This window comes from Antrostomus carolinensis, unplaced genomic scaffold (assembly GCF_000700745.2).
Source record: "Antrostomus carolinensis isolate BGI_N321 unplaced genomic scaffold, ASM70074v2 scaffold10370, whole genome shotgun sequence".
Lineage (NCBI taxonomy): Eukaryota > Metazoa > Chordata > Aves > Caprimulgiformes > Caprimulgidae > Antrostomus > Antrostomus carolinensis.
The window spans coordinates 1-13125 of record NW_010287712.1 but is presented as its reverse complement, the minus strand read 5'-3'; the positions used below and the strand labels follow the sequence as shown (position 1 = coordinate 13125).

Genomic DNA, 13125 nt, shown 5'->3' with positions numbered 1-13125 from the left:
CCGCCCGGACTTAATGTGAGTAACTGGGTGTTTTGAATAACTGGGGAGAGCAGAATGCTAGTGATATTTGGAACTAATAGTATGGAGACTGAGATAAATGCATTTGTGACTTGAGGACAAATGGATTGATGTGAATTCAATTAAGCTTGATAGAAGCTAACGTATGGTGATTCATCAGCAGAGTGGAAGGTCATAATAGCTTGATGAACATGAAGATAAATATGTTGTCATTTTTCCTTCTGGATGATTTGGCAGAATTAAGCTTTAAATTGGTACTGACTGGAAAGCATTATTGACTGACAGCTCTTTTCTCTGTGTGGTTAGTCAGGAATAGCTCATAGCTTCAGTTCAATTTCTCATGAGCAAGTCTCTACACAGCCCTTTATAAATCTCCTGTTTAAAAGTAACTCTTTTTAAAGACTTTTTGGCTGCTCTTTTTAGAAGTAGTGTCCCATAGTCTAAATAGAAATGTTACTACTGTTTTTGTACCAACATGCTGGTTGGATGGATGAGAGGCTTCCTCTTACATGATATATTGGGTGAAACAGTGCCCAGATACTAGAATGGGAAAACACTGACTGGGAGAAGTAACAGGAGCAAAGACTCTGGTACTTTAACTGAAATCTGAAATGGCTTCAGCTTTCCAAAGAGTCATTAGAAAAACTAAATGCTAGAGCTGTATTGAAAGACATAATCCAATAGAAAGCATGCTGAAAAATCACTTGGTTATTCCCTTCCATGTCCACTGAATTGCTTCTCTAGTGGTGTACTCAAGTTAACCTTTCTTACTCTGTTTAATAGCTATATAGCTTGTGGAGAGTTCAAAGAGCTTTTAAAATAGTTTGTATAACTCTCTACAAGCTTTGGCAAAAGCCAGTAGAACTAAATGTGGATCAGGCAAGAAAAAAAGAGGACAAAAGTGATTAATTTAGTTCCCAGACAAAAAAGATTTTGGAGAAATCACCACAGTCTTCCAGCAAAGGAGGAAGTGAAGATACGTTTCAGAGGATAATAAAGTTTTTAAGAAGAAAAATCTGGGTTTGGAGGAGGAGCAAAAAATGAAAAAGGAACACATTTGAGCCAAAGTTCACCATAATTAAGTAGCAATATAAAAAGGTTGCTGGCAAATAAATTGCAGAAATTTTGGAGGAGAAAAGGAGATTAATCCCTGAGTTCTTTCAGAAGACTACTTGATCCAGTGCATGCTGTCTTTTTGCCATTTGCAGAGACTTTGATTCTTTGGATGAGCACAACGTGGAGAAGAATAACCAGCTGGCCTTTGACATAGCTGAAAAAGAGTTTGGAATATCTCCCATTATGACTGGAAAGGAAATGGCATCTGTTGGAGAGCCAGATAAACTGTCGATGGTGATGTACCTCACGCAGTTCTATGAGATGTTCAAAGACACCATCCCCTCTAGCGGTAAGGAGTTTGGGGCAGGTCTCTCAGCTTCAGGATGAATGTGTGTGCTTCAGTTCATGCTTCTTCTGTGTAAGCTCATACCAGTCCCACAACTAAATTTACATTACAAAAGTTGACTTCTTATTGGAGCTGATAAAAACCATATTGGCAGCATCCAGAGGAAAAAAAATAAGTTAATACAAAATATGTTCTCAAACTAATGTCCCCAAAAGTTCTAAACTCACTTCAACACTACTAGGTAACTTTTCTGCTGTCTTGCTATTATTAGGGGTTCATCTGTCTTGGCTAATGTGAGCTGCCTTGTTTAGTAGGTAATTTCAAAATGCTGGCCAAGTTTTATATCTCTTTACCATCCATGAGTGGTGAGAGTAACTTCAGGCCAATGAGGAATGCAAGATCTTTGATTAAGGGCAGTTAGTGACAAAACAAGGGGAAATGGGTTTAAGCTGAAAGAGGGGAGGTTTAGATCAGATATTAGGAAGAAGTTCTTCATTGTGAGGGTGGTCAGACACTGGCCCAGGTTGCCCAGAGAAGCTGTGGCTGCTCCTCCCTGGAAGGGCTGAAGACCAGGTTGGATGAGGCTTTGAGCAACCTGGTCTAGTGGAAGGTGTCCCTGCTGCTGGCAGGGGGGTTGGAACTGGATGAGCTTTAAGGTCCCTTCCAACCCAAACCAGTCTGTGATTCTATGATTAGAAGTGAAAGATGTAATTGCTTAACACAAATCAATATGGCCTCCCTTTAAATATTAATCATTTTGTTATAGCTGTTTCTTTATTACTGCTGAGAAAAATAGTGTTTAATAGCCTTTTAAAAATATAGTATGTTGCAGGTATTATTTTCACAACTTGTTAAGAATGCTGATGATCATTATACTCTTTAAATATTAAAGTCAATAGAGAAAACAAACACAGTATTTATTCTGGGTGGTTATAAACCCTGAAAGGAGAATTAATTTTGGCAAAATGAAAAAGCAGAGTAGCTGAGAAGGGTATTCATTCTGGACATTGCAATCATTTTGTACAGAGAATTTAAGAAAAAGTGTGTTATGTTAAAAAAAAAACCAATCAGTGAGTCCTTCAGTTGTGTGTTTAATAATAACACCACAGACATAAATTCTCAGCATTTCCTTGTCCTACTTGTTTTTGTTAACAGATAGTCTGGACCTGAATGCAGAAGAAAAAGCTGCCCTAATTGCCAGTACCAAATCACCCATCTCTTTTCTCAGTAAGCTGGGACAAAGCATCTCTCGGAAACGCACTCCGAAGGTAACCAACCGTACCACAGTCCTGGTAACACCTGTGGCTGTTGGGCTGCTGTCCAAGGAGGTTGTACTAAATGTGGAAGGGTCTATCTGCTGTCTGTTTATGAAAGACCATGACATTTATAACTGCAGAATTAAATCTAGAATACTTCCTCTCAATTAGTGGTATATTTAAATCTTAAAATCCTCGCCTTGTGGTATGATTTGGGGTTATATTTCTATTGCAACATAAGGGGATGCTCAGGTCCCAGTTAGTTGAAAGTGTTGAAGAGTGTCCAGTTTGAAGGTCAGAATCCTCTTAAACAAATGGAGACTGAGCCCATGGCATTAATAAGTTGTGTTGCGAAGCTTATTCACGTGCAGTGATGACATTTATCTCGGGCCAGAAAGGTGTGAAAAACCTTATCTTTGTTTTTTTTTCCCCTCCTCCTTCCATTTTCAGGACAAAAAAGAAAAGGAACTGGATGGTGCAGGAAAGAGGAGAAAAACCAGCCAATCTGAGGATGTAAGTATTACAGTGAGGAAGGTGTCTGGGAGGGAAACACATAGTAGGTTCCTTGTTCACACTTTAGTCTTTTCATTTTCTATATTCAGACAGAGTTAATGTAAGTTTTTAGTGTTGTTTTGTAGATCAAAATGAATTATTCTTCAGAGGTTGCACTTTGACATAGCTATAATGCAAATATTTTACTGATGCTTATGAAAGAATAGTATGCAACAAATGAAATGTTGCAGTTCCCTCATATTCTGTTTTTACTGCAGTTTACTTTGATTTGATGAGGACACCAAGAATAAAACTTTCCTTTAGTAAAGTCATGCAGTATAGTTAGAATTTTCATTCATATTTAAACTTTAGCCTTGGTTAGTGCAAAGAGAATACATTTCTAGTGTGCCCCATGAAGCAGTCCTTCACTTGAAATGTTTATAGCTAAATGGGTACAAGTCAATTAAAATCATAGAATCATAGAATAGTTTGGTTGGAAAAGACCATTACAATCATCTAGTCCAACTGTCAACCCAGCATTGCCAAGCTCACCACTAAACCATGTCCCTGAGCACCACATCTACACGTCCTTTAAATATCTCCAGGGATGGTGACTCCACCACTTCCCTGGGCAACCTGTTCCAATATTTGACAACCCTTCCAGTGAAGAATTTTTTCCTAATATCCAACTCTTCATCTTGGCAGGACAGTGCAGAATTTGTGTAGTTACTCTTTGCCTTTGAATTCAGAATTCAAAACTGTTTAATACACATTTTGGCAGGAGGGTTGGACTAGATGATCTCCTGAGGTCCCTTCCAACCCCCATCATTCTCTGATTCTGATTCTGTGTGATTCTAAACCTCCCCTGGCACAACTTAACGCTGCTCCCTCTTGTCCTTTCACTTGTTATTTGGGAGAAGAAATCTAGTGCTCAGAGTTGTTTATAAAGGTTTGAAGATAGGCCTTTGCTTTGTGTCAGTGGCTTCATGGGAGTGTTTCAACTGTTGTCTCTTTGGTAGGTAAGTGTATCAAATAAGGTTCCTGTGCAACCTGGTGGAGGGAACCTGCTTTGGCAGGGGGTTTGGACTGGATGATCTCCTGAGGTCTCTTCCAACCCCACCAGTCTGTGATTCTGTGAAGGCTGAAAAGATAAGTAAAGTTTAACAGAACTTTTGATGACATGCTAAAGGAAATTTAAATGTGAGCTTTCAAGTGCAGACTAATAGATTTATTTTCTACAGTATTAGAAACCTATCACAACAAAGAGGTAAGAGGAAAAGGTGATCTGGGTGCATCTGGTTAAACTTTGGTGTCACTGATTGCTAGGAGGACGTCCCACGAAGCTACAGAGAAGAAAGGCCCACGCTGGTGAGTGCCCTGACAGAGAGGAGAATTGATGCTGCCATTGGGAATCAGAACAAAGTCAAGTCTATGGCAACCCAGCTGCTGGCCAAGTTTGAGGAGAATGCACCAGTGCAGTCCTCAAGCTTACGAAGACAGGTAGGAGATGGGTAATAAACCCCTTTATTTTGGAATTATGGAGGAAAATCATTAATAATAACATGCATTCCTTTAGACAGGATGCTAGCAGTGCTCTTTTACTTCAGAGACTTTCCTAGGGAAGAGTGAAGCTTACTGAAAAGAGGAAAAATTTTAAATTTAGGAGTTTGGGATAGAGAAGAACCTCCTAATAAAACTCTATTGCCTGTATTATGTTACATAAACTCTTTCAAAAACATCTTGCCAGCAATTAGGTTTCTTTTATAACCGCTATTGCTGTTGAAAAGCTTTCCAGGAACATCCCATTTCTAATGTTTAAGAACTATCATTTAATGATATTTCATTAAACAGATTATTTATAAATAAATAATCATATTATTTTTATTATTATTTAAAAATTTTATTTATAAATAAATAATCAGATAATCTGGTTTGAACTTTTTCATGCCAGGTTATATCTGTTTGTTCTCATGAGCTGTGAGTAAGTTTTGTATGTGCATGCAAGTTGCAGCAGATAAATACCTGAGTGTTTCTTTGCACTCAGGATATTTGTGTGTGGCTTCCTGATGCCTGCTGATAACTCAGGATGGTATCTGAACTACTGCAACTGCAGGGTAGTTGGGATGGAGTCACTTCAAGCTCCTGCTAGCAGTGCAGTGTCAGCAGTAGAAGGCTCAGGATGGTTGAAGTGCCTGAGTTCTTCCTCTGCTGCATAGTCTTGTGCCAAGCTCTGTGCTGCCATGGCCAGATGGGGAGTGGGACCTGACCCAGCTGGGTCAAGTATGTCTGTGCTACACTGCACACCAGTGTTACTGGTATAACATAACCTCCAAACGGTGATGCTGATCCCACTCTTTACCAATCAAATGTTTCCTTATCCTCTACATATTGACTGGAATAACCAGGCTGATTTGAAGGAAAATTAAAATAAAGGGAAAGTCCAAAAACATAAGTAGTTTCCCATTTTTGGATGTTTTTTTCCTTTTTATATTTTACTTGCTAAATGAATTCTCCCCTACCCTATTTTTTTTTTTCTTAAATGTTTGTCTGTCTTATTCTGTATCCTCTTCCTTTGGCTTTCTTTGAGTTTCCTTTACTATTTTATCTTTCCTCCTTGATCCCAACCCAATTCCCCTACAACCTGCATGCAGCAACCTGTCCTGCCTTATCAAGAACGTGTTCACAACCAACCATCCAGCAGACGAGAGCAGGGCCGTCTTGCTCCCATACCCCAGTGGAAACAGGTAAAGAAACTGATTCTGAATACATTCCACTACCTGCACCAAACATCACCTATCACTGTCCTGTTTTTAAACCACACCTTTTCTAGCACCTTGTGTGAGTCCAATATTTTAAATAATTTAATTTTTAATAAATAAAATCAATATCTGCCTTTGGCAATGATGCATGTTTTAATGTTTCAAAAGGACTTAGTTAAATTTTCCCTGCCCTCTTATGGTAGTTTCAATTTCCCAGGGTTTCTGTGGATGTTTGAGCAGAACCCTTGCCTACAGATGCAACCTGGTGTAGATCTTTTATCCTTTGGATTAATTCTAGATTTTTCTTTTAGAAAAAAATTGAAAATATGTAAGCAATTACAACAACCAGTGAGGTTAAAGGTGTCACACCAGCTGTGATATTAAAGCTCTTCCTTAGTATGAATAACAAAATTGTTTCCATTTTGCTGTTCACATGTGAAGTTTTACATGTTCTGCAGTTACAGGTGACTTTACTGCGGTTTCCTTTTCTCTGTGACAAATGGAGATGTCCTTGCCACTTTCTCACAGTCATTGCATTACAGGCTCCTGTATTACTGTGAATTAAGTCAATTTTAGATTTATCTGCCATAAAGCAGATCAAAATAGGGATCAACAGCAGAAAAATCAGCAGGTACCAACTGTGAACTTGTCTCGTGTGTTTTGGCCCCAGTGTCATTGCCGGTGGCTTTGTTTTTGGCAGTGCACTTTGAAAAGCGAGGCTTGTGACAGACAATCTTTTCAGGCAGTCAGGGATACTGATCTCACTGGCTTCTTCTTGCTTCCCTCCACAAACGGCTTCCTCATGTTTCTTGGAATGCTGAGGTACATTTTGCTGGCATCCATAATTTGGAGAAACATCTGCTTCTTCCTGGTTGCAGTTTAATCAGTGCATACTTTGGAGTCAAGAGGAAGAAGATGACGCTAGTTTGGAAATTCACTGTGCTCCATGTTTATGGATTCAAGGTGAACTTCAAGGCATTCAGCACAGTTCATGCTTTGTATCATGAGCAATGCCATGATGTAGAAGATTGCTCTACAAGAAAGAAGACCTAAACCAGGGGAATTGTTGTCAGTAGGACTGTGAAGACATTCGTCAAAATATATCAACGTTTAAGTTTAGGTTTCCTGACTCAGATGTTCTTCATCTACATAACGTCATCAAAATCTTCTTTATAGACTGGTGAGCACTTTCAAGTGGATACACATCAATTGTGATTAAGGCAAATTTAATTTTTTAAGAATACTTTCTTGGTAGGTGGAGAGAACCCAAAGACCTGATGCAGAAGCACGTAATACAGCTCTATAATATTAAGTTAATTGATGAGCGCTGCTTATGTTGCCCCACTAAAAAAGGAACACAACCAGTGTGGTCCAGTTTATCTCAGTTCAGAAGGATGAAGATTTCTGTTTTAGCACTTGGAGAAGATCACATCCCTGCATGCAGCCTTCAGATTTGATTTTTAACCTGCTATTGAAACTTCATGAAAGCTTTATAATTAAGCCTTTACAGTGAAACATATTAAGTTGACAGTAAGTCAATAGTAATTGATTTATTGTCAATCAATAACAAAAACAATAAGAACAATAAGTTCTTATTGTCATCCTTTTGTAATTGATCAAAAAAAAAAAAGGATAAACTTGTGTTTTCTGCTTTTATGATGAGGATTTTCTCCTCACCAGAGAGCAGTTTGTTGTTGTTCTTTTGTTTTTTCTTGCACTACATGGTTTAAAAAAAAAAAGCGGGCAGGAAAAAAATCTCTCTGGTCTCCCTCAAGATTTTTAGCATCTCCTTATAGGCAGCAACAAAGGGCAGATCTTTGAAAAATCTATAACAATTGTACTTTCAGAGGACTTACATTGTTTTAGTCAGCACTGACACTGGTTGCCTTGTGTGGATGAGAAGATTACAGCTGGAGATGATCTTTCCTTGCTAGGCTTTACTGCATCAATGGAAGATGGTTGGTTCTTGGGTTCAGGTTTCATGCTGGATTTTTGCAATACTTTTGCAGTACAGTTGAAATGGAGAAGAATAAAACAAACTGGGTCTCAAGGATGCAAAATCTGCAGGATACAGTAGGATCAAAGAAACAATTGAAACAGTCCCTATTCCAAAGGTTCTTTATTACTTGCCTGGGGAAATGAAGAACATCACTTGTCTTCATTCAGAAGCTATGGGAGTATATAGAATAATTTATTCTTGACTGATCAGAGATCACAGAATGGCCTCGATTGGAAAAGGCCTTTAAGATCATGGAGTCCAATCATGAACCCAACACTGACAAGTCCCCGACTAACCCATGTCCCTCAGCACTGTGTCTACACCACTCTTCAATCCCTCCAGGGATGGGGACTCCACCACTGCCCTGGGCAACCCCTTCCAATGCCTCAGAACCCTTGCAGCAAAGAAATTCCTCCTTGGATCCAGTCTCAACTGCCCTTGGGGCAACTCAGCTGAGGCAGGAAGCCATCCACTGAGCCAAGCAGCCAGCTTTACCAAGCTTACACAGAAATCCATCCTGCAGGAAGCTGTTGCTGAAGCAGTGCTTCAGCTGACTGCTGAGGTTCCTAATTCTGGTTGCTGAGGCATGTGGAATCTGAAAGCTGTGCGACTGTGTTACTGTGGCACTGAAACAACTTTCTGCTGTGACACCGGGCACACTGGGTACACAACTGTTCCTGGGACTGCAGATTGCCAGCAGTGGAGTTGGTGTAGGGTACCAGTCCGTGCTACTGGTGATCCTCTAAAGGATTTGCATTGCTCCTGACAAGCTCTTTAGGGAGGATGGAAAGAGCTGTTCGTGAAGCTGTGGGAAAGGGATGTCTGGTTTGGCATAGGTGTCAGAGTTGATGAGCAGAAACTGGCAGTGACTGTATATGTCACATAGTGAGTCCCCTCTATTGAAGAGTCCTTTGAAGAGGAGCAAAGCAGTTCCTAAGGGGGCAAAGTGGTGACGTGTCATTCAGGGCAACCACAAGTTGTCTAATGTTCTTGCCAGTAGACAGAATTAAGTTGAGGTCCTCAGGGGTCTATAGAAGGAAAGTTTTGTGTCTTGTGTTTGATAGGTTTGGTCCTGTGTCTTGGAAATTGCGTGCAAAGCAGTAGGAGTGATTGCAAGGCATGAACCACGCAGTTGCAAAGGATGTGGTCTGGGTTGGACCCCCAGTTTTAAACTAAATTTTAGATCTTCCTTGGGTTATTGCCTGACAGTATCTGTCAGATGGACTTGCTAAGGCAGGATTCCTAGCAAGAATTAAATCTGGGCAGAATCTGTTCCGAAACAGTTCTTACTTCCATCAGAAGACCTTTAATGCTGTTTCTCTTGGAAAGGGAAAACCTTCAAAAGATCAAGCAGGTTTAAAAACCTCACCCATCTGCTGCTCGCAGCATTCTGTGTGGCCTGCATTTTCCTCATGAACTGGATTACAAAGTTTGCTTTATTGAGCTACAGGTTGTGAAAGTTGATCTGTGTTGTCAGAACTGGGTTCATGCTACTATGGGCGCCTCAGCAGCAGCTAGTAGTAAAGAGCAGTAGTAAAGATACTGTTAAGTGTACGTGCACAGTGGAAATGTGTCTCATTTTTTTTATGTGGTGGTAATATCTCCTAAAAAGATGGATTGTGTTTCACGGTGTGGTGGTTAATCTCCTCAAATGAAGGCCTACATGCATAAAAACACTTTCCATGGTGTGTTTTATTGCTTTCCAAGTCATTTTGGATGCTTTTGGGAAAGAGCATCTTATCAGGGATCATGATGCCATTGAAAAGCCATGTGGTCTATCCAGAAGAGGATCTGACTCTTTGGGTATGGTATGGGAGACGAACCTTTTAATCTTAATTTTGTCCTGGCTTTCCAGACTCTCAGCTTACAGCCTTCAGCAGTTTTCTGCTATAGTTTCATAGGTCTCCTGACAGCAACAAGGTATGTGTGTAATACATAAGCTTAAATCACTGATGTGTGCAAAGATGCTTGTGAGATGGAGATCACATGTCTTTTGGTGCAAACCTCTCCTGCCTCTGGAGGTCTGATGCTTGTTCTTTTGAGGTGATCCTCTGAAGCGTGGTGAAGGTGCAGCAGTACAAACTCTTTGCAGTAATTCTGTTGGAACTGTGGTTTTTAAGATACACAACAACTGAGTTGACCACAGTCAGCAGGAGCTGAAATCTTAACTTACAACACCAATGATTTCTGCCAATATTGTTTTTCCTACTTAATTTCTTATTGAAATATGTTGATATATCTTTCCTCTTTCCTATAGTCACTTTTGTCTTTGCATGCTCAGCAATGCCTCCTACCAGAGGACTGAACAGATACTTCATATACCTGTACAGTGTCATGTTCTGAGATCTGCCATGGAACAACATACGAGTTTGTGAAGATGTTGAAATTTGAAATGCAAACTCAGCCCATGGTCAGATGAAAGTCCCTGAGCAGCTGTAGTGGTTGGAAATGTTATTACCCTTTCAGCTAGAAATTAGTGACTTCACAGCTGAGCCTTTTGAAACAGCATATATAAATGTTCCTCATCCACTTTAGTGCAATGTCATGTGCTTTAGCTTAAGCTGCTTGTAGCATCTGTTTGAATTAGAGGAGTTGATGATTTTTTTTTTAAAGGGCAGACAACACTTAAGCAGATGTTAGTGCCAGCTCAGCTGTAAGGGCAGTGAAGAAAACCTGTAATATCTTTAAACATCATGCTTTTTCCTTGGAGGCTGTCTAGCAGTAGCTTTGTATACATAGCATTATTTTTTTTTCTCAGTGCAACCATTTCCAGATATGCTCTGGTGAGAACTCAAAAGGAAAATCAGGCAGAAGCTACATTAATAATTAAAAAGTGGTGGAGAAAAGGCTGCACATAGTAGGGAGGTGCAGAACTAGAAAAGCATGTTTTCTGGCATAGTAAAATGAAGACAGGTATGTGCATTGTGGAATATTCAGACTGTTCACTACGTCTGCATGTTAGCTGTAAACCAGCTGTATTTCTGTTGTCGTAGAATGTTGGAGTACAGTTTAATTTGCCTGAGATGGTTTAATATCTGTAAGTTAAAGAGAAGGGATCTGAAGCTGAGAACTGAACACTGTGACTTGAGTTGTATCGCTAATGAACTGCAAGCAACAGTAATGAGGTCAGTGGGATGGTAACGCTGCAAGGCACAGCAATAAGTGGGTTTTTCATGAAACAAAGAGAGCAGTCCAGCTGGGTTATGGAGAATTCCAAGTGGTACCTTTTACTGATGGTAAGACCTTGAGTCAGAAACTCAACTGATGGTTGGTGTAAGTACATATTGGCCACCCTTAGAAATATCCGTCAAAGGGATGTGGGATTGTGTGCTGATGGGTGAAAAACCTCAAGCTTTCAGCTTCAGATAAAATGTGGCTTTAGGTCATTTGTGAGAGAAGTGAGCTTAGGATCATGTGCTCTGACCTGTCTCACCAAAGTCAATGGTAATGTTATCTCTTTTCTACCATTATTATGATTTTTTTTTTTCCTTTTTCTGTTTTTAAAAAAAAGCTGAGGAGTAAGGAACGTTGTCGGACCTGCCCCAAAAAAGTGATCATGCTTTCTTCTTCCACTCCACCTTCCTCTCCACCGTATCCCAGGCAGCAGGTGATTCCCTCTGCATGCTCTGTCCCTCTCTCTTCATTACTTGCTTGTACAAGTGACTAGATCAGTTACTGGATATCCCATTTACCAAATGCATTTCTAAATTTCTTTTTTCAGATGAAGATAGGGCTTCGTCAGCCTCTTAAAGTAGGAGCAGAGGTTGGTGTTAGCTCACCAGAAGCATGATTATGTGATGCACTGGAGACTCAGAGATTTTACTGTAGGGTAATTTGTAATGACAGTAGCCTTTTCCAGTTTTGAATTGCAGCAAACTAGAAATTAAATGTTTGGAGTAGTGCAGGGAAAGAAAATGGAACTTTTCTCCGTCTCCACTCTTCATTTAAACAAGTGTGAAAGTTTGCCCTTGAATTCATTAAACTCTTTCAGGATTACTTGTCTGAAGTGCCTTTTTAGAGTGTTGTAGTGGCCTGCACATGTCCAATGTGGTCTTTCTGTGTTCTCCGCACCCAAGTCTTTGTCTCACTGAGTTTGAATTTGGAGCAGTGAGACAACTGTTCTGAACAGAGTGTATATATGTGCCTCCAGATATTTGTGCAGATGTTTGTTGTCCTTCTAGTTAAATATTACCTGAAATCCTTTAATATTTGTGTCTTGTACATGGTCATCGTGCTTCTTTGAGTGGTATCTTTTACATTTTTCTTTTGTTTTCCTACTGCAGTAATAAATTCCACTCTGCTGGTCAATCCTGAACTAACCTTGAGGTGATAAAAAGGCAGCTGCAGTTCCATACACCTTCCATAACTTTAAACAGGAATTATACAAATAAATTTCCCTATAGGTGGAAAATGTTATTTTTACTGAACACTTGTATGCCTATAAACTCTGTAAAGGCATGTTACCTTTAAGCAGAGTAGACAAGGCTTGGACATAAAATTTGACTTGCCTTATTGCTGTGATTTCTCAGAGTGTTGTTATGTGTTACATTTAATCTGGTTTAGTTGTTGTCAGCCTCTGGAGCAGACATTCTCCACTGCCTCTCTGGTGTCTGGATCTGCAGGACAGGTCAAGTCTGCTTATTGATCTGATTTAAAACTGTCCTACCAGAAAAGTGGTTAGTTTTCTGGCAAACTGTGGACAGCCAGTTCACAGGAATGGATATCTACATAAAATGGATGAGGAAGGCCCTTTCACTAGCAAAACACTCATTTAAACTGAATTGAGTGTCGTGTTTTCAGACAATGGATAGCTAGATACCTTCCTCTTGTCAACATCCTTTGAAAATTTTGACAGATATATTTTATGAGGGCAGAAAAATTTTCTCCAAGCTTACAGATAAAGAAACTAAGGCAGTTAAATGCTGAGTTTTACTTTTTAATCTATGGCATGGGATTCATTTTCCATGAAGAGAAATTTGCTTTCAGTCACTGAGGACCTCTTAGCTCTATATTTTTGCCTCCCTGGCTTCTCCAAGTGTTTGTTTGTCCTGTGTCTTTTTGGTTGCCTAGTTCAGTCATGACAGACAACTACTGCTGGGTCCAAGTGTGCTTTCACCATTTTCTACATTGTGTCCTGTAGGAAACTTCTTTTACATGTCTTCTTGCTCAAACTAATAATAATAATAATAATAATAATAA

The 13125-nt window shown here is 39.7% G+C and overlaps 1 protein-coding gene across 1 annotated transcript in view; it reads left to right on the top strand.

Moving 5' to 3' along the window:
* The window catches only part of LOC104521801 (F-actin-monooxygenase MICAL3), a gene marked incomplete at its 5' end in the record, with an annotated part of 18143 nt that extends 6427 nt beyond the window's left edge, over window positions 1-11716 (top strand). The window contains 6 exons of the mRNA XM_010163916.2: window positions 1229-1423; window positions 2576-2688; window positions 3127-3189; window positions 4495-4668; window positions 11438-11533; window positions 11648-11716. Of these exons, the coding sequence (XP_010162218.2) occupies window positions 1229-1423; window positions 2576-2688; window positions 3127-3189; window positions 4495-4668; window positions 11438-11533; window positions 11648-11716 (710 nt within the window). The remainder of the gene's footprint in view (window positions 1-1228; window positions 1424-2575; window positions 2689-3126; window positions 3190-4494; window positions 4669-11437; window positions 11534-11647) is intronic.
* Between the last annotated feature and the right edge of the window lie 1409 nt (window positions 11717-13125).